Raw genomic sequence first — 25,894 nt, 5'->3', positions numbered from 1 at the left:
CTTAACACCCTCCTCCCCCTACACACACACACACACACACACACACACACACACACACACACACCTTACAATCCCACCCCTACCTGAGTGCCAGAGGCCAGAGCCTGAGAAGGCCTGGAGGTGGGGGCAACTTGCTACCTCACACTCTCAAGACACCTCTTGAGGGGGCAGGTCAGCTCTCTATCCCTGTAGGGTAGGCTTGATGACCTGGGGCAGAGAAATCAAAACAAAAACAAAAACCAGGGAGCACTGGGTAAGGCGGGGCAGGAACAGCGACTCTCCCTTGGGGCGGGACCAACATCAGACCTGCTTGTCAAAACCCGGTGAGGGTGGCGGTACCTGAGGCCAGGCCAAGAACACCATGAGTGGACAAGTTGGGGACCTGAGCCCGCAGCAGCAGGAGGCACTGGCCAGGGTGAGGGGTGAGGGATTGTGTGGGTGAGGGGCGAGACGGGTGGGAAGGCATGAGAGCCAAGCTGAGCCCACGGGGCCCACACTGGCTATAGCTCTGCATGGAGACCGGGCCAGGAACCTGTCTCTCTCTCTCTCTCTCTCTCTCTCTCTCTCTCTCTCTCTCTCTCTCTCTCTCTGTCTCTCTCTCTCTGTCTGTCTCTCTCTCTGTCTCTCTCTCTGTCTCTCTCTCTGTCTCTCTCTCTCTCTCTCTCTCTGTGTGTGTGTGTGTGTGTGTGTGTAAATTCAGCCTTACAAAACAGCCTGCCCCCACCACCCACTGCTCCTGGCCTGTGTCTCCTGCCAGGCAGATCTGGAGATCTCTGCCCAGATTGCGACAGTGTTTGGTTTGGCTTGGTTTCAGATGCCCAGATTCCTAGTCTCCTCACTGTCAGACTTATTTACCTTTCATTATTACAGAGAAATAGAGGGTTTGGTTCTGAGGACATCCTGCAGGCTGTACCTGGAGAAGGGGAGGGCTGTCAGGAAGGGGAGGCCCAGGTCTTAGGAGTCCCTGCCCAGGCTCACACATGGCCTTGTCTCAAAGGAAGGCCTAAGATTTGGGACAGAAAGCCAGACACTCGAGGAGTGAATCCGGAATCTCAAGCCTCAAAAGTCAAAGACGGGTAGATTTGAAGCCCAAGGCCAGCCTGAACCGAGTGACACTGTCTCAAAGCACAAGAGAAGAATGGATTGTTCTGTAGTGTCCCCCAGGGAGAAGAAGGACCTTACAGGGTGAACTGAGAATCCTGGGTGAAGGAGGGGACCTGATGGGGGGGGGGGGACGGGCTCCTCTGATGAGCCTCCCCCTGCTCGTGGGCCCAGAAAACACCAGGCACACAGTTCTGGAACTAGACACCGGGCCTCTGGGCACCGATTGGGATAGAGAATCCCACGAGCCGTTCCTGCTTTCTCCCCTATTTAAAAATAGCAAATGCTTACTATTTTAAATCTTATAGGAAAAGGAAGGAGGAAGAAGGAGAAAGGCTGTGGACGGCCTTCTGTGCCCGGAATCATTTCCTTCTAGAATCTTCCATGAGTTTAGGGTGGACCCCTGTGCTCGCAGTGCCAGACACACAGTCTTCATGTGACACTCTAAAGTGGCTTCTCTCCAGGCTGAGCGGACTGTCACCTAGAGGGGATAAGCGGTTCAGCGCTATTATTTTTTAAGAAGCACCGTTCCCCTTCACAGCACCCAACTCCCATTAAAACTTCCTCTGGCCCCTGAGACTGCAGCTCCCTCAGATGTGGATCCTCCCTTTGCCTGCCTCCCTTGATGCTACTGCCTGTTAGCACCAGAAACTGTCACAGAGTGACATGAGGGACACAGCGGCAGGTTGGGGCTGGGCGAGGGCTATGAATTTGCAAAAAAAAAAAAAAAAAGAAAGAAAGAAAGAAAAGAAAAGAAAAGAAAAATGCCAAAAAGGAAAGGTTGTTAAATTTACAGCTGCACGGGGACAGCAGTGTACCCCTCGGGAACTGAGGTGATGGGGGTCGGTCTGTCCAGGAGCTGTTTGTCCATCCGAGGCTAAAGTTAGTAAATTTTAGAACACTAGTTATTCCCAGACTGGCCACTAGGCGTCAGGCTGTAGATGCTTGTATATAGCATTGTATCAGGCCCCAAGTGTTCATGGTCTGATTGCTAGTGTGGGAATTTCTTTTTTTGTTTGTTTGTTTTTCAACACACGGTTTCTCTGTCTAGCTTTGACTGTCCTGGACTCTCTTTGTAGACCAGGCTGGCCTTGAACTCACAGAGATCTGTCTGTCTCTGCATCCCAAGTGCTGGGATTAAAGGCATGCGCCACCACTGCCTGGCCGTGTGGGAATTTCTACCTTTCCATTTGGTCATTTGTCTTCACGTGTACCTTTTTAAATTATGTAAGCAAAGCAAAATGTATTCTCATTTTATTCTTTTTTGGATTATTATTATTGGCCAGGCATGCTAATATACTCCTTTAATCCCAACACTTGGGAGGCAGAGGCAAGATAATCTCTGCAAGTTCCAGGCCAGCCTGCACTACATAGTAATACCCCGTCTCAAAACTAACAGTTATCATTGCTACTTTTCATAGGCTTGGGGTACCTAGCCCTGGCTGGCTTCAAACTCACAAAGTTTACCTACCTCTGCCTCTTGGGTACTAGGCTCAGGCTTACAGAGGTGTGTGCTCGTGTGTGTATGGGGGGGGGGGGCTGGAGTTACAGATGGTTGTGAGCTTCCGTGTGGGTATTGGGAATCAAACCTGGGTCCTCCAGAAGACTATCCAGTTATCTTTAACTGCTAAGGCATTTCTCCAGCCCTGTAGGTTTTCTTTTTTCTTCCCCCCCACCCCCCGCCCTCCTTTTTAGATATGCTTCTCATTTGTAGCCTAGGCTAGTCTCAAACTCACAATCCTCCTGCTTCAGCTTCCTGAGTGCTGGGGTTACAGATACGTACTACCAAGCCTGGTTTACATGCTTATTTTAAACACATTCAAGCCTCTGATCGGACAAATATGACCTTACCTCCATTTCACAAGTGAGGAAAGAGAAACTCAGCGAGAGTAACTGTCCTCCGATGGTGACCATCAGGATGTAATTCCAGGGGTGCTGTCTCTAGAGCTGTCAGGCTAACCTTCATCTGAATCACCCACGCGTGAGACAGAAAAGGCAGGGTTCTGATAGTTACATGGGGGAGGCCCTGGTATTAGCCAGAAGGGGCCCTTGTCTCCCAAGAGGAGATTCACACAACTCTGGCCACCTTGCAGGACAGACTGGCGCCCAATGATGGGTCAGCGATGGGCAGAACCATCCCCTGCCAGGACTGCCTAGTTATACAAACCTCTGGCCCTTTGTTTAAACTTAAGTCTCATTCCAGGACCACAGAGGACCACTTGTAGATAGGGAATCGCTGGCCCTCTTTCTCTCTTTCTCTGTCCAATTGGGGCCCGCTTTTGACTATTGCTTGTCTCTTCATTGGCCCCCTGAGGACGCGTGGCCACGCCCCTTTTGTTTGAGCTGGCCAGGGCCCAGGCTCTGACCCAGATGACTCCAGGGACACACGCCAGCCAACCATCGTATCCATCCTTTTCCTCTTAGTTCCAGGAGAACCTCCAGGATGTGCTGCCCACCCTGCCCAAGGCTGATGACCACTTCTTTCTGCGCTGGCTCCGAGGTGAGGTCACGGGGATCCCAGAGGCAGAGAGCGAGGAGAGGAGCAAAGGAGCCAGGTGGCTGGGAAGTGAGGTGGGCGGTGCTGCTGCCGCACAGGCTTCCGGTTGGCCTGCCCTCGCCTAGAAATCTCATCCCCACTGCCATCAAAGCACAGCACAGACTCTACTGGACCTAGTCTCTCTGTCTATAGAGTGGACATGAGTCACTTGGATAAAAAACAAATGAGGACATGACCGCTCCTAGTATGGTTGAGATTTATTGTAGATACGAGGGAGCCCATAGCCTGAGGCATCTGGAAGGGTCCGGGCTGACCTGGGCCATGAGGCAGGAGTGAGAGAGGAAGCGAGAGAGAAGGAACAAAGGACCTAGAAACCTGGAGACCAAGAGAGTCCAGGGACAGCATAGCCAAAATGGCTAATGATATATAAAGAAGCTTTAGCCCCTGGGCTGGAGGACTTAGGGGAGGGAGCGGGGCACACCGCCAGGGTGACTCTGTAACAGGTACTGAGACGTGCTGGGAGAGCCTGGCGGCTAGAGTCCGAATGGATCTGTTAGACAGGCACCTCAGTCAGTCATTTGTCCTGAGTTTGAGGCCTAACCTCACGAAGTGGGCCGAGTTGAATTTGTAGGCTGAGAATTACCGCACTGCGTGTGGTGCGGACGTTCCTGTGCTGGTGCCTGTGGACACCAGAGACTGCTGCAGGGTGCCTTCTTTAATCGCGCCCTGCCTTATTTATGAGCAGGGTCGCTTGCTGAACCCAGAGCTTGCTGTTTGGCTAGTCTAACTTAGACAGCTTGGCCCGGGGGGATCTTCTGCGTCCACTTCCCAGTGCTGGGATTACACATGGGCCGCCAGGCCCACTTGGCCGTTATGGAGGCTCTAGGGATATGGCCTAGTCTTCGCGTTTGTGTGGCAAACACTGTTCCCTGAGCCATCTCTGTACCTCTGACATTTCCGCGTCCTGTCAACCAGAACCTCAGTACCTGAAGCCTGCCTGGCCCCAGGGACTTGTGATTTCTTACGCAAACATTTAGAGCCTAACTCCAAATGACCACTGTGTCCCTCTCCTAGCGCTCAGTCTGAAGGAGAACAAGTGGTCCTATAAGGCCTGCTGCTCTATAAGGCAGTAAGATGCTGCCCGTGTGCGCAGTGAACGCCCTGTCAGAGGTCAGGCTGAGCTAGTGGCCTTGGCGGTTATTTCCTGAGGTGATCGGTGAACGGGGCAAAGGCTGACCTTCCACATGAACCTCTCTGGCGGTGCACTTCACTGCAGCTCCATCAGTGGAAAATTTGGTAGTGGGCTAGTAGCATTAAAAAGAAGCTGCCTGGGGCCTGGGAGAGATGGCTCAGAGGTTAAGGGCACTGACTGCTCTTCCAGAGGTCCTGAGTTCAATTCCCGGCAACCACATGGTGGCTCACAACAACCTACAATGAGATCTGCTGCCCTCTTCTGATGTTCAGGTGTACATGCAGGCAAAAGACTGTATATATAATAAATAAATGAATTTTAAAAAAAGAAGAAGAAGCTGCCAAAGCACTTTTAAAACCAGATTAATGCTGAGCTGGAGGCATGCCTGTCATTCCAGGGCTAGAGAGATGCCTGTGTTCATCAGGGTACGGGCTGAGCAAATGTGAGGACCAAGTTCCTTCTCCCAGCATGCTCTGTGTGTTACCTCAGGACTGGAGGGGGAGGGGGAGCTGAGACTTGCTGGTCAGCCATGAGTGCACATGCATGGACACAGACACACATAATTTTCCAGGCCCCGAGTAGATTTTCGGGGCTATCAGGAAAAGTGAGGACATCCTGATTTTGACTTCTTGAGCCTCTAGGGACCAACTCACCCTCACACTTCTAAATACTTTTTATATTAGTTTACTTGTTATTTACTGTGGAGCTGGGAGTACTCACGCAACCAGTGCATGCGGAGGCCGGAGAAGTCTGCGAATTGACTTCTCCCTCTTCTACATGGGGGTTCCAGAGGTCAAACCCAGGTCGTCAGGCTTGGTGGCTGAATGAAAAAGGAAAAATTTTAAAAAAGGAAGGACATGACTGTTCCGAGGTATGGTGGCAGGGAGAGGTAATAGGGGGACCACGGGCAGAGGCAGAGGCATCCGGGAGAGTCTAGAACGAGCCTGACTGTGAGCCAGACCATGTGAGGAGAGGGGGAAGGGAGAGGAGAAAGACAGACCAAGAGGCCGGGAGGATAAAGGATAGACCAAAAGCCCCAGGTAGCCAAAATGGCTGGGTTATATAGGGAAGGGCAGCTGCGGGAAAGGTCCAGCCGCTGCCAGCTATATCCTGTAGCAGGCAGGGACTGAGGCATGCTGGGAGAGCCTAGGTCCACTCTGGTATGTTAGGTAGTCACCTCAGTTAGCCACTTGCCCTGGGATGGAGGCTGAACAGTGACAAGTGCTTTTACCCCTGAGCCATCTTGCTGAACCCCCCAAAACCAGCTCGTCCTAGATTTGGCCTCTCTTTCCCGTGTTTTTGCAGCTCGGGACTTTGACCTTAAGAAATCTGAGGACATGATCCGGAAGGTAGGACACTGCCTCGCCCTGTGCTGACTCCCCCGTGCTCACCCAGGTTTATGGCCAGCAAAGAGTACCCCGTCTCATGTGTGGGGTTTTTTGTTGTTTTGGTTTTTTGGGGATTTTGTTTGTTTTTTTGTTGTTTTGTTTTGTTTTTTGCAATAGGGTTTCTCTCTGTAGCCTTGACTGTCCTGGACTCACTTTGTAGACCAGGCTGGCCTTGAACTCACAATGATGCGCCTGCCTCTGCCTCCCGAGTGCTGGGATTAAAGGCGTGCGCCACCACCGCCCGGCTTCATGATTGTTATTGTTGTTGTTTTTTAATTCCTTCTGGGTCTTTTTTGAACAAAGCCTGTGTCTCTCCTCCTTGGGCCCTTCTCTCCCCTCTTCCCCCAGTTCTGTGGAGCCTAAGGGCGCCCCAGGTAGAATCTTGTGGCTATAGGCAGAGAGACCTGGCCTTGGGTCCCTAATACCTGGACAGGCTTTTGGGGACAGACGGGTTCTCCAGCTCCCACATGTCTCTGCAGCATGTAGACTTCCGGAAACAGCATGACCTGGACCACATCCTCACATGGCAGCCATCAGAGGTGAGCCCCTGGCAGTGGCCCCTAGGCCTGCTGGTGCCCCCTCCCCCCACCTAGCCACCCGATGGCACACTGTGGCCTGGTTTGAGTCAGGACTTTGTCCACGTATCCAGGTGATCCAACTCTATGACTCGGGTGGCCTGTGTGGCTATGACTACGAAGGCTGCCCCGTGTGGTTTGACATCATCGGGACAATGGACCCCAAGGGGCTCCTGATGTCGGCTTCTAAGCAGGACCTGATCCGCAAGCGTATCAAAGTCTGTGAGCTGCTTCTTCATGAGTGTGAGCTGCAGAGTCAAAAGGTGGGGCTGACGGTGGCCTTAGTGTGGCCCAAACGGGGACACTAGGACCAAGGACAAATAGCGCCTTGTCTCTCTAGAACCCACCAGCTCTCAATACCATTTTCTCCCACTTTAATCCCTTAGTGAGCATGTGTGTGTGTGTGTGTATGTGTGTGTGTGTGTGTGTGTGTGTGTGTCTGCTGGCGTGAGTTAGGGTCACCAATGCCTTCCTTTCGGGCTGAGTTCATAAAGTGCTTGCTAAGCAAACATAAAGACCACGTTCAGTTCCCAGCACCCCCCTAAGTATCCAGGCCCTGACTGGAACCATGGGTGTAGGGACAGTCCTTTGCTCTGCTCCCGGGGTTTCTTGGAACAGCCAGCCAGCTTTGCTTACGGAAAAGCTAGTCACCACTGTCGAGTCTCTACCTACAGAAACCGATAGTCAACCTTTGTGACTTTGTGCATCCCACATGGGACTCAAGGAGATAGTACAGAGTTACACACACACACACACACACACACACACACACACACACACACACACGTGTGCAATCATTTCCTGAATTGAATCCCTGGTCGAGGGGGAGAGAATTGATTCCTGCAAGTTGTCTTCTGACTTCCAAATAAGCACCATGATATGTCTCTGCACACACACACAAGCCACACACGATAGTTAGATGGACAGACAGACAGACAGACAGACAGACAGACAGACAGAAAAATATATACACAGAGAGTTGGGTGTGATAGCACATTCCTTCAATCCCAGTACTTGGGAGACAGAGACAGGCAGGTGGATCTCTGTGAATTTGAGGCCAGAGAGACCTTTGACCCATTCTTGAAAAGCAAACAACAACAACAACAAAATACATATATACATATCCTTGCTGGTTTTGTCAATCTGAAATATGAGCCCAGCACATGTGATTGTGCACATGTGGAGATAGAAGACAGCTTCTGGGAATCGGTTCTCTTTCCACCATGTGGGTTCCAGGAACTGAACTCTTTGATCATTGGTCTCAGCAGCAAGCGCCTTTACCTGTTGAGCTATCTTATCAGCCTCTGGGTCATGCTTCGGTCATGCGCCAGGCAATAGTGTTGAGCAAATTGAGATGGTACCTGAAGAGACTGTAGCCCCTGCTAGGGCTCAGATTCAACATCCCCTCACACCCTAGATGAATAAAATCTGTTCGGGCCATGCCATGGGTTGGACAGGCCTCCTTACCAGGGGTTGTGAGTGACAAGAAGATGGAGAGAGGTAGCCAGGGTCCCTTGGGTGGATTAATGCTCTAAGCAGTGTGCCTGCTCTGTGTCACACAGTTGGGCAGGAAGATTGAGAGGCTAGTGATGGTGTTCGATGTGGAAGGACTGGGCCTGAGGCACTTGTGGAAGCCAGCTGTGGAGGTCTACCAGCAGGTAAGGCAGGGGACAAGAGCAATAAAAGCTCCAGGCCAAGAGGGACCCATAGGCACACACAACCTCCCATCCATGGACCTATGGGCACACACAACCTCCCGTCCATGGACCTATGGGCACACACAACCTCCCATCCATGGACCTATGGGCACACACAACCTCCCGTCCATGGACCTATGGGCACACACAACCTCCCGTCCATGGACCTATGGGCACACACAACCTCCCGTCCATGGACCTATGGGCACACACAACCTCCCGTCCACACACAACCTCCCGTCCATGGACCTATGGGCACACACAACCTCCCATCCATGGACCTATGGGCACACACAACCTCCCATCCATGGAAAAGTAGAGATGCCCTCCTGGGGACCTGGGGACCAGCCTGGCCTTGAGGACTCTAGAAGGGGGATGAGGAGCAAGGACAGCCTAGAGGAGGGCACACATGTCATGGGGAAGGCTGAGGTGGTGAGCCTCTTGCTCCAACGGCTCAGAGCCACAGAAGTCTGGGCATCCAAGGTGCAGGGCACAGCCATAACCAACATCACTTGTCTTCACAGTTTTTTGCCATCTTGGAAGCAAATTATCCTGAGACAGTGAAAAATCTAATCATTATTCGAGGTGAGCCTGTGACTGAGACCATCCTGCAGACTGAGATGGGGGTCACAGTAAAGAAGCCTTTGGGTTAGAACTTCTCAAAATCATCTTTTGTGAAGAATAAGGTTTTTGTTTGTTTTTAACTCCATTCCTTTGCAGACTGCTACATTTTTTCTAAAGATTTATTTATTTAGTTAGTTAGTTAACTATTGTATATGAGTGCTCTGTCTTTATGCACACCAGAAGAGGGATTCAGATTCCATCACAGATGGTTGTGAGCCACCATGTGGTTGCTGGGAATTGAACTCAGGACCTTTGGAAGAACAGCCAGTGCTCTTAACCTCTGAGCCATCTCTCCAGCCCCTGCTATTTTTTGTAATATGCAAAATCCTGCCCTGGTGTGTTACAGCCGTGTTAGTTTCCTAAATGTTTGCTGCTGTTTTCTTCCTTTGCTGTAGACTGGCCCACTGTCCCCGGGCCACACTGGCTGATGGATATCCTGTGAGCAAAACCAGTCCCTGTCTCCAGTGGCCATCCCACAGTCCCCGGGTTCAGATAACCTGGGCTCACATCCAGCTAGCTCTCTCATTCTGAACAAGTCATTTTGAGACTCAGCTTTCCCATGTTATGAAGTGGGAACAGGGTCACCATGGCACTCCGGTTACCCCTCCCCCCCACCACTCCCCCCCTCCCCCACGACCCATCCCTCCCACCGGTGACAGAGTTGGGATGTTAAATGAGAAGATTATGCATAAAACCTGACCCACAGGAAGTGCTGGGTGAGTGGGCAGGTGTCCTTGGGGCGGGACAGGATATCTAAAGCAGACACCCCCCACCTACTCTCACCCCAAAGGACTCTGAGGTCACCTAGCAGTAACACCTTGAGTCGGGAAAGGAAGGGGTGTCCTCAAGGTATCGCCGTTGCTGACCATGGGCCCAGCCTGTGCCCAACACCCTACAGCTAAATCATGGGGCGCTGCTGGTTGTTGAGAACCAGGCATCATGCCTAAGACTTTGAGAGGTGTAAGTCCTTGAAAAAGCTCACACGGACACAGCAGGGCATGGCCGACTCCACATCTGAGCAGCTCGTGTCCAGCATCTGGCCTCGGCTTATGCACTGGCGTCTCCTCTCGTCCGCCTTTCCAATGGAGTTCTGTGTGTTTCAGCTCCCAAGCTTTTCCCAGTGGCCTTCAACCTGGTCAAGCCGTTCATAGGTGAGGTGACACAGAAGAAGATAGTCATTCTGGGAGGTAAGTGCCTTGATCCTTGGCCCCCAGCTAGGGCCAGCTCTGTGCCTATCTGGGAAGCAGAAGATGCTATCAAAGGCCCCCCCCCTTCATCTGGGATGTTCTCGTATAACAGCCAGTGGCCTCGGCCTGGCCTCATTAGCACAGAGTGGGATTGCTGTTCCAGCACATGGCCTAAGAGCCAGAAGGCAAGCTCATGGGTGTTTTGCATAGACTCTCAAGGAAAACAAGTGGTTCTCTCTGTGGACTCTCAGCTGGTTTCCCAGAACCCCTCAGACGCACCTGTTCTTCATGCAGAGAACTGGAAACAGGAGCTACTCAAGTTCATGAGCCCTGACCAGCTGCCTGTGGAATTCGGGGGGACCATGACTGATCCTGACGGTAACCCCAAGTGCCTGACGAAGGTACAGAGTGCCCAGCGGATGGGGAGGGAGGAGACCACAGTGGCCTAGTGTCAACTTACCCACCTCTGACTCACAGATCAACTATGGGGGTGACGTACCCAAGCGCTATTACATGAGCAAGCAGGAGAGGCCGCAGTACGAGCACACTGTGGTTGTGGGCCGAGGTTCCTCCCACCAGGTGGAGAATGAGATCCTGTTCCCAGGCTGTGTGCTCAGGTAGGGACAGTAGCTGCCACACACCTGGGCACAGCTGGAAGGGTCTCTCCCAGCGCACACAAGAGGTCGTCAGTGGGCTCTATCTGCTGCAGGTGGCAGTTTGCATCGGATGGTGGAGACATTGGCTTTGGAGTTTTCCTGAAGACCAGGATAGGGGAGCGGCAGAAGGCTGGGGAGATGGTGGAGGTGTTGCCCAGCCAGCGCTACAATGCCCACATGGTGCCTGAGGATGGGAGCCTCACCTGCGTCAAGCCAGGAGTCTGTAAGAGCTTCCAGTTGTCCTGCAGTTGTCTTTGTGGTAGAAAGAAAGCCGGCCCGGCCGTCTTGGGCCACTCTGGCCTTTCTGGATTCCCATCCAGCTCTCAGGGAGAGTGCAGGGATTGTACCTAAGGGCTCCAGGGGTGTAGTCTTCGGGGTCTTGGATCTGATGTGTGGATGTAAGGGCGAGCACAAGAGCAGGCCTCAGAGCCCAAGGAGTGTAGTGGTAAGAGACGGCTAACTAAGCAGCCATGGACATCTCTCAGAGGTCACCAAAGGGCATCTACCAAAGGGCAGATACCCAGACATCTACCATGAACTCCAAACATCCCAAAGAGGTGGCTAGAACCGGTGTCAGCTTCACCAGAAACGATATGGTCTAGTGTCTTAGCCTGTTCTCCATTCAGTAACAAAATACCAAGGCAATTGGCTTAGGGAAAAAAGTGTGGGGAGGGTGTGTGTGTGTGTGTGTGTGTGTGTGTGTGTGTGTGTGTGTGTGTGTGTGTGTTGGGGGTTGGTATTTACCATACCACACAGGTCTGGAAATTCTAGTCCAAGATCCAATGGCCTTATTGCTTTGAGCCTGTGTCAAGGGTGGCACATCATGGCAAGAACCCTTGGAGAAAAACAAAACAAAACACCTACATCACAAGCCAGGAGGTCAAAGGGCAGGGAAGGAAGAGAAGCCAAATATTCTGGCACACACCTGTAATCCCAGCGCCTGAGGAGGCTGAATCAAGAGAGCCAGATGGTCAAAGAAAGCCTGGGTTGAGTGAGACCCAGTCAGTCCCCCTCCTAAGGTCCCCACTACCTTGTGACAGTGCTACCCTGGGGACAAAGCCTTCAACACATGGCTCTTCTAGGAACCATAGCAATGACGATGACATCCTTCCTTCAGGGGCTTCTCTGAGAAGGGATGCAGGGAACTGTGACATGCTGATGTAATGCTGGAGAGCAAGAAGGGGCCGTGCCCCTGCTGTCGTCACTGCACTCCCAGGCGGTGGTCATGAGCAGTGGGCTTGGGGTAGGGCAGTGGCTGACCCAGCGTCACCAGGAGTGCACAGGAGCTAGGCTCATGCTGTCTGCCGCCTCTCCATCCTTGCAGACGTCCTGCGCTTTGACAACACCTATAGCCTGCTGCATACCAAGAAGGTTGGCTACACGGCAGAGGTGCTGCTCCCAGACAAGTCGTGTGAGGAGAAGTTGCAGGGCCTCCGGGCGACGAGCCCCCCTCAGGACAGTGAAGACTCTGGCCGCCTCTGACCCTGCTCCATCCAACTTCACACATTCCTACCCTTTACCCCAAAGGCAGGGTGATGCTGATGCTGAATATGGCTACAGAGATCTCCAACCCCGACCTCCATCTCAGCCTCCTGTAGGACCACTTAGACACAGCCCTGCAGTTTCCTCCTCTGTCCCTAGAGAATGGGATAGGGGTGACACCATACAGCCACTGATTTGTTCTTGTCCTCCTGAAGACACCCACCCACCCACCCAGGACTCAGCCATGCTTGGTACCCCAGCTGGAATTGGGTACATCACATCCGTGTCCTGTCCCCCACAGGGAGCACAGCTAAAGGATGCCTTCTCTCCCCCACTGGAGATCAGCAAGGATGGGAGGGGCCCTGGCAGGGGGGGAGCAGCTGGGCAGGCTGTGAAGGAAGAGGTGAGGCCTCAGTCCAAGCAGAGCATCAAGGCTTTTCTAAATACCCCCTCCTTTGGAAGGAATAGCAGAGGGGAAGAGGCGGGGCGTGACAGAGGAACCATCGGAGGAAAAGCCACACTCAGCTTTACAAGGTGGAGCAGGTTGCTGAGTCTGATGAAGACACCCACCCCACCCCCTACACACACACACACACACACACACACACACACGTATGCACATGCACCTCTTGCACACACTGCTGGTATTCCACTTTGACTGTTTCTTTTTTCTTAAGGCAGTTCCCAGGCCAAGCCACCTTTAAACTCACTGTGTAGCCCAGGCAGGCCTTGCGTCAGTTAGTCTGTCTTCTCCAGTGGCCTGCATGCTGGGATTGCAGAGTCCGCCACTGTGCCTGGCTGTCTTTAGTTCTTTCTGGCCCGAGTAGAGCTCAGAACCAAAGCTGAGCTGCAGAGAGGCACTGGTGCTAGAGTGCAGGAGTGACTCATTCTGGGGGTTCACCCTGGCCTCTAACTTGCTTCTTAGAGAATCTTCCAGTTTCCCACCCATCTACATTGTCTCTAGGGAGAGAGTTGAACGGCAGCTGCCAATATCCCTTCCCGTGTGAGCCAGGAGCTGGCCAGTGATGGCTTGTGTCTGCTGACCCTCCTGGCTCCAGCAGGTACTCCAGCAGCAACCCCCCCATCCCACCCCTCCATAGGGTGCACAGAACCTAACAGCAGCTGCTGCGGAGCTTGATCCAGTGTGCCTCTGTGGGTTGGCTCAGAGAAGCCATTACCTGGGACCCAGGAGCCACTGATTTTGCCTTCTTCGTTTGTTCCGTGCTTTGGGTCAAAATGTCCCTGAAATGTAATTTTATTTTCCTTTATTATATTTGTTTTTGTTTTTTTTGAGACAGGGTTTCTCTGTGTAGCCTTGGGTGTCCTGAACTCACTGTGTAGACCAGGCTGGCCTTGAACTCACAGCGATCCGCCTGCCTCTGCCTCCCGAGTGCTGGGATTAAAGGCGTGCGCCACTGCGCTGGGCTGTAAATGTAACTTTTCCTCTCCTGAGGAAATTGTTGTCTCTGAGATTTACTGCCTCCGACTGCTAACCTAGGCCTAGTCCTGGAAGCTTCTAGCCTCTATACAATCTAATCTAGGCCTAGAATGTTTTCAGCCTCTGAGATTTACTGCTGAATAAGCTCACCCTTTCTAGTTCTTTCTGTTGCTGGCTGGTTCAACTCAACTGTTGTGGCTCAAACTCCCTTCCCAGCTGACTGATTCAAACTGTTTTCTTTTTAAGCTTCTACTTTTTTGTTCTGCTTGGCCTCATACTAACACTAGCAATCTGTTCTAATCTTCTGGCTCCTTCTCAATCTCTGGCTCGTTCTATCTTCACCTGTGCCCAGCTTGTTCGGTCTTCAATCTGTCTGTATAAAACTCTCCCAGTAAAAAAAACTGCCTCTGAATTCCATGGACAGAACTGCCACAAACTCAACTCCACAACACTGTCTCTCTGCTCACTCTCCACCAAACTGTCTGAACAGAACTGACTAGAACTCAGAGATCTGCATGTCTCTGTCTCCTGAGTGCTGGGATTAAAGGCCTGTACCACCACGCCTGGATCTCAGCTCTTCTTTACCTGAAACTTGCTCTATACCAGGCTGACTTTGAACTCAGAGCTCTGCTTACCTCTGTCTCCTTTCACCTCTGTCTGTATTCCAGCTGCTTCACACAGACCTAGAAGGTCTTTGCATGTGATCTCTTGCCAGAATAGCCATGTTCTGAATTAAAATTCCCCTACAGGGGCTGGAGAGATGGCTCAGAGGTTAAGAGCACTATATGGTCTTCCAGAGGTCCTGAGTTCAATTCCCAGCAACCACATGGTGGCTCACAACCATCTATAATGAGATCTGGTGCCCTCTTCTGGCCTGCAGATGTATATGCAGGCAGAGCACTGTATACATAATAAATAAATAAGTCTTTAAAAAAATAAAAATAAAATTCCTCTACAAACTTGTGATTAGATGTTTCTGGAAAGGGGGTCCTTTCCAGGTCTAGAAGCCTTAACAGACACAATCTTGTCTAGGCACCTTGCAAGCAAGAAACCAGGCCTCACCCCTTTCTGCTTTCAGATGCCATCATTTGATTTTGAGATACCAGAAGAACTAAAATTGGATTTCAGGGTAACTGGGGCAAAGGTTAAGAAATAGGGCCTACAGGAGATAATCTGGCCAGCTGCAGAGAAGAGCCCCGTCAGAGATAGTGTTGCCTAGCAACTGACCTGAAGGGTCCCACCAGAGATAGAGTTGATAAGAGACCCAGTTTTATGGCCACATTCCTTCCTGAGCACAGTAGATGGGTTAATAAAAAAAAAAAAACAGACACTTCCTTGGACAATGTAGTGAACAAAGAGAACAAAGAAAGCTAAGGCATGGGCAGCCTTGGAACCTTTTTCTGTAGCTTGTCACCTTTAGACATTACACCTCTTTATGTAACCCAACCAATAGATGCTTGCCAGGCTGGAAATCCCCTGCTTTGGGGCGCTGGGGGGAATAGGAGCCTATAAATTTACCCTCAGCTCAGAGTTCTGAGACTCTTTCTGGATACCACTGTGTTGGTGACTGGTCAGAGCCCAGCTCAAGTCACGAAGAATTAAAGGTCGTCATGTATATTGCATCGGCATCGAGTCCTGATGGGTTTTTTTTTTTTTGAGGGGAGGTCTCATGATCTGGGTACAGCAATTTTCTCTGCTTGCTAGATGCCTTCATTATCGAAGGCATTTTAATGGAGAAAAAAACAGTAAGCCTTGAAGATGAGGGGTTCTTCAGGGTAGCCCCTAGCCACTGTATCTGGACCAGCTGGGCTATTTACGGTCAAGGTTTACAGTCTGAATAGGGGAGTGAATGCCAAGAGGCAGTGCTGCGAGAAATTCCCGCAGAAGATCAGCTTCAGCAGGTTGGCAAGAGGAAAAACAAAACCCATGGCTCTTCTGGATACAAAGAGATAGCTTGAGGCTGTCAGGCAAGAGTCACAAGGCACTTCCAAGTCCGGGTGTGCGACTGCCCTCACTATGTGGCGAGCACGGGCACCTCTCTTGTTCAAGAAAGCACTCCAGCTTCTTGGGGGGTCTTCTCTTCACATCTTTTGACAGACTGAAAGGGGCTGGCGCTAACTGTGGTTAGGACGATCTCTAATTCATGCCAGTCTTGATGAGTGCTCAAAATGACTTATTGTGACCTTAAGGTACGAGGCCTCTAGACTTGACCCCTGATCCTTGCCCTTCTAAACACCCACAGCCAATTTTCCCCATCAATACAATCTCGATAGTATTTCTTGCTGGTAATGGAGACAGACCTGCCCCCATGCACAAGGACAGCCAATTCACCTGTCACAGAGACCGACAGACCTGTTGCTGGGAGCTCGAGGAGGCAGCAGGCACTGAGGAGCGAGTATCAGTGGCTCTGGATCCCAGAGCTGGCACAAGACTCATAGTTAAGCAAGGAGCGCAGAGGAGACCAGCGGAGGTGATGTGGAACCTGCCTAGCAAGTGGCCAGGGCATCGAGCGCTCAGGAAGTCATGTGCCCTCAGCAAGCCCTCAACTCCTGCAGGTGCATCCAACCCTCTGACATTGCAACGTGATGCTGTCACACACAAAGTTCATGACTGAGAGCCGTGCCAACCGAGTTACAAAACAACCCCAAAACCCACAGAAAACACCCACATAACGTTTCGTGCAACTTTGTGGGTTTTGTGTTTGGCCAGGCTGGACTCTCCTGGTCGAGTGTCAGTTTTGATTTCTTTTCTTTCCTCCTCCCTCTTCCTCCTCTTCGTGTGTGTGTGTGTGTGTGTGTGTGTGTGTGTGTGTGTGTGTGCGCGCGCGCGCGCGCCCGCTTGCACTTGCTGTTGTTAGAACTCATCTCCTTGCATCAGTTAGGCAAGTCCTCTGCTTGTGCGCAGCATCCCAAAAAACAAACAAGCAAGCAAACAAGAAAACTAATACTTTCTTACAAAAAAAAAAGTGTCTTCATTTGTTCATTCATTCTTCAGCTTTTGTTGAACATCTGTCCAACACCTGGCCCTGGAGGCAGCAGGGATGCTTGGCTGATCCAGCTTTGCCAACAGGAAGCTTACCCGAACTGAGGGAGGAAAAAGCGACCCTGATGCCCAGAAATCAAATGTACATGCTGTCTTCTGGTGTCTTGGGGGGGGGGGGGCAGGAACCAAATGTGTGGGGCACACCCAGAAAAGAGTGAGCTTTGACTCAAGGAGGTGACCGTGGAAGGACTGGAGGTGGAGCCATCAGACGGGGACACGACACACCTCCAGGGTGAGGGATAGGACAGAGGTGGCCATTGGGTGTTTTGGGGCCAGGAGAATGTGGCTTGTGAAGACAACGGATCATATTAATAGATGTCCGTAAACCATACGTTGGTAAGAGTTACAAAGTGGCTGTGGGAGTGTGGCGTGTCAAGGCTGGGATGGCACTGTTGACAGGGAGTCGTAGGTCCAAGTTCTTCAGGTAAGGTGCTAGGTATCTTGTGGCTTCCTCTATGCAGGGGATACAGACAAGGCTTACTCACCCCACACCACCTCCTTGTGAAAGACTCCAGCCCTTGAGAGAAGACAGATGGGCATTTATAGTGGTGTTTTCATCACAGTTGGAAGGAGTCCCCTGGCTACCCACCCCCAGATTCCCATTGTGGCTTGCGTTACCGTCTCGCCAGCAAGAACGACGCTGCACACACACACAGGATCCTTCTGCAGTAAAGCTTTAATGCATCTTGAGAGGGAGAGCATAAGCTTACAGCGAGTAAAATGGAGACCCCAAACAGCAGAAACCCATCCCTTATATAGGAAACTGTCCTCGCTTAGGATGTGTCAGTCCCTGATTGGCTGTTGCTCATCGGGCGAGATGACGCCACGGGAGAGGCAGAGCACAAGTGGAAAATCCCTTCGCACATGCGCAGATTAGTTGTTTATCAGCATGGGACACAGGATGTCAGCGCCATCTTGTAATGGCGAATGTGAGCGCGGCCTCTCACATCCCATCCTAGCCAAGCTCAGGCAGTTGAAAGGGACCCCACAGAGAGTCACTGGTGATCAGAGCAAGTTTTCAGCTATCTCCTATGGCCCCGCCCTCCACAGTTTGCACAACTCCTTGTGTGCCACCCTGAGGCAGATAGAGTTCAAGTCCCATTTTACAGGCCAGGACACACAGGCTTAGCAAAGTGGGGGTAGGTCTTGAACAAAGTCTGTGTGCAGTGGCCCATGGGGGCAAGTAACCAGATCAGTGGACCTCTGTGCCCTCGCTGCCTCCTGAGAGGAAAGAGTTTACTTGGGTGTGTGGGCCTCTGTCATAAAGGGCTGTGTGGGTGAGGTTTCAGTGTGGGACAGAGGAAGCATGGAGTTCCAGGGCGAAGGAGAAGGCCAGCTTATCCTGAACTTACTCTGTACCCAGCTCAGTCTGTGGCAGCAAGCTTTGTGCCCAGTAACAGATGGGGAGATCCAGGCTTAGCGCAAGATGAGACTTGTCCTGAGACACAGTGTAAGAAAAGAAAACGTAGTCCGGCAGTGGTGGTGCACGCCTTTAATCCCAGCACTCAAGGGAGGCAGAGGCAGGGGGAGCTCTGTGAGTTTGAGGCCAGCCTGGTCTACAGAGTGAGATCCAGGGCAGCAGGGGTTACACAAACAAACCCTGCCTTGAAAAACAAAAGCAAAACAAAACAAAAGGCCAGATGTGAACTTGAGGTGTTGGGCTCCATGGTAGAGCATTTGCTCAGGCTGTGCAAGACCCTGAGATCAATCCAGGTGCCACTAAAACAACGGTGGCAGAACCCCATGAACTCGAATAAGTCTAGCCTGCCCAAGTAGCGAGGGAATAGGCTCAGCGGCTTCAGAGAAAAAGCGACCAACCCAACCAGGAACTGCGATTTGCTCCCTTGGCCTGTGACAGCTACCTTTCTCCACAGGGGGGCAGTATTGAGCCAGGCGTACCTCAGCTCACAGGGACTCAAACAGAATCCATTAGCCTCTTTAGGGACAACTTTACCTCACAGGTTGAGGTCCGGGAGGACAAGCTCTCCAGCCCCAGGGATTTGAGGGTGCCGAGAGTGGCAAAGAGAGGTGGTCTGATCCCACTTCAGATCCTGCCTCCTTAGCTCGTTCTCAGTGGACTGCATCTTCCTCCTATAGCCCTTGCCCAGTCACCTCCACCTCCAGCTTAGATGCTTTAAAGCCATCGTTAACCTCCCATCCAGACTCCATAAATCTTCCTGAAATGACAGCCGGGTCTCAGTTCTCTGCGTAAGTCCTTCTTTGGCTCCTCGAGTGCCCCTGTATGTGCAGAGAGGCCCTCTGTGACCTGCCGCAACCTTCCTTCCTGTACCATCTTCACCTAGTACTGTATTTTTCGAACCATAAGATGCACTTCCCCCCACCCCCACCCCCCGCCCAAAATAAAGTGTGTGGGAGGGATTAGGGTGCTCCTTATGGTCCGATTGCTGTTTTTACTGTTTTTCTTGTTTTACTGCTCTAAGAACTAGGTGCGTCTTATAGCCAGGTGTGTCTTATAGTCCGAAAAATACAGTACCCTGAATCTCCCACTCCTTGGTTATACCACCTGCCTGGTCGGCGCCTTCAGCCCGGGACTCCCTCTCCCACTGCGGCTCTGTGGAGCTTCCGGGAGTCCCACTTCCACCTTCACTCAGCAGAATTCACTGCAGAGCAGCAGGACCAGTGTCCCCCCTCAGACAGACCATCTGCCTCTACTCTCTCTCCTGCTCATCCATGCAGCTAGCCCAGGCTACATGGCCATAGATAACAGTTACCGTTTACTGCATCCTGCCCTGTCTTGTAGCCGTCCCCCACTACGGCCACAGAGACAGTGACTGGCTCAGTGGCCGTAGGAGGACCTCTGACTCCACAGCCATGGGCCTCTTTGTTAAGTTTCCATTGTTACAACACAACACCTGAAACAATTAACTTACAAAAGGGAACATCTTCCCTTGGTCCACAGTTCTGGAAGTTCCATTTTAAATCAGGTGCCCCAATTGCTTTGGGGGGGGGGGGACGACTCCTGCTCAAGGAAATACAACACAAGTTAGTTCATTAGCATATTAAGGCCAGTTATTGGACTTAGCTCTATTTGACCTGTTATGTGGCTGGCCCACTAACACACTGTTTACCTCGGAAGCGTGTGGACTGAGTTAGGCCAATAGGACACATGTTCAAAAGCCACACGTGGTGACACAGGCCTGTCATCCCAACACAGAAGAGGCTAGCCAAGCAGATCCCTAGGGGCTGGCCAGCCAGCTAGCCTAGCCTGATGGGTGAGCTACAGGCCAGGTGACGTGTCACCACCCTGACACGTCATGGTGCTAATTGTTCAGTGGCCAGAGACTTTCAGTTGTCGACAGCTCTGCACATTTGGAATGCTCGCAATGGCACTGAATTGTAGACTAAAATTACTGAATCAGTAAGAATTATTTGACGTACACTGTCGCAACAATACAAATAAATAGAGAAACAAAAACAAAGCCTGTGTGTAAAGTCGAACTTGGTGTCGTCAGTCGGGAGATGGCGAGAAAGACCATAAATACAAGGTCATCCTCAGCTACGTAGCAAGTGTGAGGCCAGCCTGCTCTACACGAGACTTTATCTCAAATATTAATGAGTCAATTAATTAGAATCAGTAAGGATTTTTCCCTGAAAAAAGAAAAGGAAACCCGGGAACAATTGTTTTTGAGTTTAGCTCAGCAGCCTGAGGCACACACAGCACGCACTCCCGTGGGGAACTATGGCCCAGTTCTCAGCATCCATGTAGAGTGTCTCACAGCTAACTGTAACTCCAGTGTAGAAGCAAAGCCGGGGTCTTCCTACTACCTGCTGTAATGTATATAAATATAGAGGCCGCGCGACAGGTCTGGTACAAAGAAGTTCACTATATGAAAGAGAGGAGAGAGAAGGGGAGAAGTTACAGTCTGAGTGGACCATGAGGGCACAGGGAGAGAGACAGAGACAGAGAGACAGTGGGAGAGCAACCGGGGACATGAGAGAGAGCAGGAGAGCTGGGGAGAGGTTGAGCAAGGCAGTAGCCTGAGGTGGGGAACGAGGTATGTGTATCATCTGGGCAAGGCACAAACCCCGAAGTCCTGCACTTGTGAGATCTGGGAAGGAGGGTTGGGAGCTCAGGCTCACCTTGGGCTACATAGCCTGTTTTGGACAGCCTGGGCTACATGAGACCCTGTCTGAGAAAAAAAAAAATGAAGTATGCTTTGTTAGACGCTCTTGGTTAAACTGTGGTCTGTGTGATCATTGTCTGAAGGGCCAGGCAGTTTCCCTCGGTTTGATTAGTCTTCCTTGGTGAGGCAGCTTCGGTTTTCAACACTGGCTAATTGCACCGTGAGTGATGGAAACGTCTTTACTTAGGGCAAATCAACCTTTGTGTTGCCAGTTTTCAGACAGACAACTCTAAGACTTATGTTGTTGCCAGGCATGGTGGCACATGCGTTTAGTCCCAGCAGAGGCAGGCGGATTCTCTGTGAGTTCGAGGCCAGCCTGGTCTACAAAGTAAGTCCAGGACAGCCACGGCTACACAGAGAAACCCTGTCTTGAAAAAAAAAAAAAGACTTATGCTGTTATGTGAGTGTGTGTGCTCACTCATGTATACCTGTGTGGTATATGTGCCATATGTGCATATGAGTGCAGGTGTCCTGAGAAACCAAAGGGCTCAGATCTCCCTGGAGCCGGAGTTATGGCCTCGTGTGAGCTGCCCAGAACGGATGCTGGCAACCAAACTTAGTTCCCTGAAAGCTTAAGTTCTCTCCAGACCCTAGATAGAAACTTTTAAACACTTTAAACTCTACAGAGAGAGATGAGCCAGAATCTGTCCCAACAGTTAAGGCAGCAAAGAGGACAGCTGCAAAATGGGGGGCAGAGATGCCCCATGGTCACCCACTTAGTTACTCCCCGGGCATCATAGCACCCCGCCCCCCCCTTCCCCAGTAATAATTTGCCTCTGAACCTTTTTACAGTTAGATGTTTGCACAGGACCCTATGAGTGTTCTAAAAACCACTGAGCTGCATATGAGGAACGAAGTATTTCCATTGTATGTGTGTTTGTGTAGGAAAAGGTCATATTACATTTAAATTTTCTTCCATTTTCCTTAACAACGTATTTGAAGCTCAGTAGTGGAGCACTCCTCCAGCATGCTCTATGCCCTGGGTTTGATCCCTAGTATGAGAAAAATTATAGACAGACAAATAAATCATCCCCAGGTAAAGGCTGGCCCATGAACCGCCAGAGGGCATGGCAGCACCGCTGGGGGGGGGGGGGGCAACCTACTTCCTTTCTCCCGCCCCCTTTAGCCTCCTTGTCTCTGCTGCCTGCTCCTTCCCAGTGATGTTTGCCCACCACAAGGCCTCGGCATTCCTTGCAGACTCACAGGGCTGATCCCATCACTATCTACTTAGGGAAGGCGGGCAGGAATGCGTGGACGCAGGAGTCCGTGGCAAGTCGTGCTTCCACATTGCCTAGAAACCAAGGAGGGCTCTTGGGTGAGGCAAGGGCAGCTATGTCAACTCCACTGCCTGTGTTTGCTTATGTGTTTTGTCACTGTTGCCTTGGTCCCCTGAATCCTTGACAAATGAGTTGAACAATTCAACACAGCCTGGGGGTGTTTACCTGGGGAAGGAAGTTCCCCAGGCCCTTTGTTTGAAAACGTTCAACTTCTGCTGGCTCCACACATCCCGCAGCCCACTGTGTGTGTGTGTGTGTGTGTGTGTGTGTGTGTGTAAGTAAGTAGGGACAGACCCAAGATCCTAACCTGTGATGGTACTTGCGGCTGTTTACTGAATTCTTGCTGTGTTCCAGGCCCAGTGTTAAGTTCTACCAGTGGGATGGGAGATGGGGTGGGGGATGGGGTGGGGGGGATAAGGGGTGCAGGGGAAGGGGAGGGGCTTGTTCCAGTCCCACTCTCTGGACCAAAAGCCCTCAAGCTGGCCTCCAATTGTAGCTGCACAACTTCTGAAGGTTCCTTGACCTCTGAATACCATTGCTGTGGCTGGGAAAGGGGCTACATGGAGCCGCCTCCATGAAGACGTGAGGTTCTCAGCCCAGATGAGGTCATCAGCAAACAGGAACCCAAGTGCTCTCTGCAGAATCCCTGCCCGTTCCCCTCACCAGCTCATTGTCTTTAGATACAATAGCTAAATACGATATCATATCCAGATATGAAGTCCCGGTCCACAATGTCCACCAATGTATGGAAGGCCTCGGCGCCAGCTGATGTGCTATTGAGAGACGGTTGGACAATTCCTGGCTTAATGCCCTGGTTTACTACTGGATGTGGCCTGATCAGAGGAGGTGTGTTGGGCGGGGGGTTGCCTTTGAAGGGCACTTCTTGCCCCTGTCATCCCCTCCCTCTCTCAACTTCCTGGCCAGCAAGAGATGAGCAGCCATATGGGTGACCTCTGTGCTGTGTCCCCTTCCTTACCAGTGAGATGCTCCTGGAGCAAAGGCTGTGGGACAGTCAAGTAGGTGATAGCACGGGCTTGGCCCTGGATGAGTTATCTAAATGCTTTATGTCATGCCTTGATTTGCTCATCTGTAGAATATGCTAAACAATGACACACACACACACACACACACACACACACACACACACACACACACACACACCTGTTTAACTGTAGTAGAGATAATGTGATCAGACTTTGACTTGGCATGCAACATGACTTGGCTAAATGTGATAGTTTTTGCTATAAGCCACATTGGGGGGAACTAAAGTGCCTTAAATTAAATGTCAGGCCTAGTGGTGTGGCCCTGTGATCTCACTTACTTGGGAAGCTAAGGGGGAAGATCACAAGTGTAAGGCTTGCCCTGGGCTACCCAATGGATGAAGGGCCATCACAGGCAATTAGCGAAACCCTGTCTCAAAATAAAAAGTAAAGCGGGTTGGAAAGCCCTGCGGTGGTGATGCACACCTTTAATCCCAGCACTCGGGAGGCAGAGGCAGGCCCATCTCTGTAAGTTTTAGGCTAGCCTGGTCTACAAAGTGAGTCCAGGACAGCCAGGGATAAAACAGAGGAATCTGTCTCTGGGGTAGTGTGATTCAGTGGTAAGAGACCCGCATAGCCTGGTGTAAGGCTCACTCTCCATTACTAGAGAGAAAGAAAAAAAGAGTGGAGAGAAGACTCAGTTAAAACTCCAGTTCTGCCGGCCATGCTGGCCGACTACACTGGAGATGTGCAAGCACTCAGCACCAGCCTGGGCTACGGTTTTATAAGCTGGGTGTGTCAGGGTGCCCCTGTGATCCCAGTACTTGGGAGGTAAATCAGGATCTTGAGTTTGAGGCCAGCCTGGGTTACACTGGGAAACAGTCTCAAAACAACAGTAAAAAAAAAAACCCAGACCAGCTGTTCTGTTACTAACTGTGTCAACTGGGACGGGCACGTGTAGACCACGTCGGCCGTCACAGGAGGTTCTGTTGGTGGGCCTATGGACAGTGATGGCTCCTGCACAGTAAACTGCTCGGCAGATTTGTGGTCCAGTCCGGAGAAAGGCTCAGAGCTGCTCCAGGGAGGACACTTACGTCTCTTCACACCTTCCTACCCAGCCTCTGGGGTCCCAGGGAACCTCCCTTAGAGGGATTAGGGAGCTAACAGAGACTGGTGAGAAACTGGTCGGATTAGGAGCTAATGAGAGAGCAGCTGTGGAACCCAATCTCCACAGGGCCGCCAGCCTGGGGGAAGTGGGTGGTTGGAATGTGAAGGGGGGGGCTGGGGTGTGGAGAGTTACCTAACAGCTCCCTAGGGACACACCAAGTAGCCAGGCAGAGGGAGAATGCCTAAGGTGGCATGTTCTCCTGTGGTCGTGTGGTGCCCATATCAGGGGCACAAGTCAGGCAAGATGCCAGCAGGCAGCACCTGGAATGTCCCAAATTCACCTCCTTAAAGAACTTGAAGCTCCAGAGATAGCTCAGGAAAGAGGCTCAGGATTGCCCCAAAATTGGCCATACAGGACCTTCTAGATCAGGGATAGTGGGCCTGGGACAGTCTTGGGCTGAGTGGCTTGGGTTAGCCTAACTATGTCGACTAAGGCTAGCCCAGGCTAGTTTTGGCTGATTCATTTAAGGCAGCTTTGCTTGCTTGCTTGTTTACTTGGGTCTTGCTATGTAGACTAGTGTGTCCTTGAACTTACAACCCTGCTGCCTCAGCCTCCTGAGTGCTGAGGTCATAAGCACATGCCGGGTAGAGACAGTCATTGACAGTATGGTTTTTCCCTTACCAGTGCTTCTGTGAATGGGAAGAGAGCAATGCCTTAGCAGTGTATAACCCTACCCAATTAGTCTTTGCATCCAAGTAAGCAGAGCCAGCAGCTCTCCGTTAGAAATGGGCAGGCCCAGGGAGCGCAAGGCTGAACGGTTTTACAAGGAAATCCAGAGCAGGCCTGGGCCTCAGGCTTGTCTGGTGGCCGAATGTTGGAATGGGACAGAAAGAGAAAGACATAGCGATCTGGGCTTCCTCAGGTGTCTGCTGTGGGTGACCCACTGGCCTCCTCACATGCCAGTGGATGCCTCTTGCTGGCCATATATGAAAACCTCCCAGAAGACATCCTTGTCCCCGAGAGCATGCTCCTGCCCCACCCAAACCCTCAGAGCTAATGGGAGCTGTGCATAACCAGAGGCCCCACACAAGGGCTTCCGGGTAGACATCCATGGAAGAAGGTGCCTGACCTTTCCCAATGTTCAAGTCATGGACCACTTCCTTGCAATGGAATTTGAAAGACATCGGGAAAAATAGCACCTCCCCTGAGAAAAAGACGAACCTTCACCAAGGACCTTTGAGTCCCATCTTCTGTCCCAGCCAGCCTGGGTGTGTGTGGGGGTGGGGGAACAGCCCCCCCTCCTCATTTTTGCAGTACTGGGAATTGAACCCAGGGCTTTAGACACACTAGGCAAACCCCCAAACTGCATCCTGTTGCACAGCCTGCCTGCCTGCCTCTTGACTCAGTGTTTGGTACAACTGAAGTACGTGAGAGGGTGGTCAGCAGGCCAGGCCTCAGACTCCCATCCGGCAGAGGTCAGTGGAGGCTTTGGGGAGACTCTTCGT

The 25,894-nt window shown here is 51.5% G+C and overlaps 1 protein-coding gene across 2 annotated transcripts; it reads left to right on the top strand.

The window, feature by feature from the left end:
- The first annotated feature begins 289 nt into the window (after window positions 1-289).
- Window positions 290-15,459, top strand: LOC311607911 (SEC14-like protein 4). 2 transcript variants are annotated; one of them, XM_084800102.1, is made up of 12 exons: window positions 290-415; window positions 3,526-3,601; window positions 6,096-6,139; window positions 6,658-6,717; window positions 6,828-7,016; window positions 8,316-8,411; window positions 8,975-9,035; window positions 10,178-10,261; window positions 10,556-10,662; window positions 10,739-10,878; window positions 10,971-11,140; window positions 12,242-15,459. In XM_084800102.1, exons 1-12 carry the CDS (start codon window positions 362-364, stop codon window positions 12,397-12,399), a joined length of 1,239 nt encoding a protein of 412 aa, XP_084656228.1. In that variant the 5' UTR covers window positions 290-361; the 3' UTR covers window positions 12,400-15,459. The 2 variants fall into 2 exon arrangements, with proteins under 2 accessions (XP_084656228.1, XP_084656227.1); XM_084800101.1 differs by having other exon boundaries at window positions 321-427.
- The last annotated feature ends 10,435 nt before the right edge of the window (window positions 15,460-25,894 follow it).

The sequence above is a fragment of the Acomys minous genome (genome assembly GCF_964271855.1).
Source record: "Acomys minous genome assembly, chromosome: 10".
Lineage (NCBI taxonomy): Eukaryota > Metazoa > Chordata > Mammalia > Rodentia > Muridae > Acomys > Acomys minous.
This window is presented reverse-complemented; position numbering and strand designations above follow the sequence as displayed.

Coding starts and splice junctions, on each gene's coding strand:
- LOC311607911 (XM_084800101.1), top strand. CDS start 362: ATGAGTGGACAAGTTGGGGACCTGAGCCCGCAGCAGCAGGAGGCACTG. Junction 6,718..6,827: donor TCACATGGCAGCCATCAGAG/GTGAGCCCCTGG, acceptor CCACGTATCCAG/GTGATCCAACTCTATGACTC. Junction 10,879..10,970: donor TTCCCAGGCTGTGTGCTCAG/GTAGGGACAGTA, acceptor TATCTGCTGCAG/GTGGCAGTTTGCATCGGATG.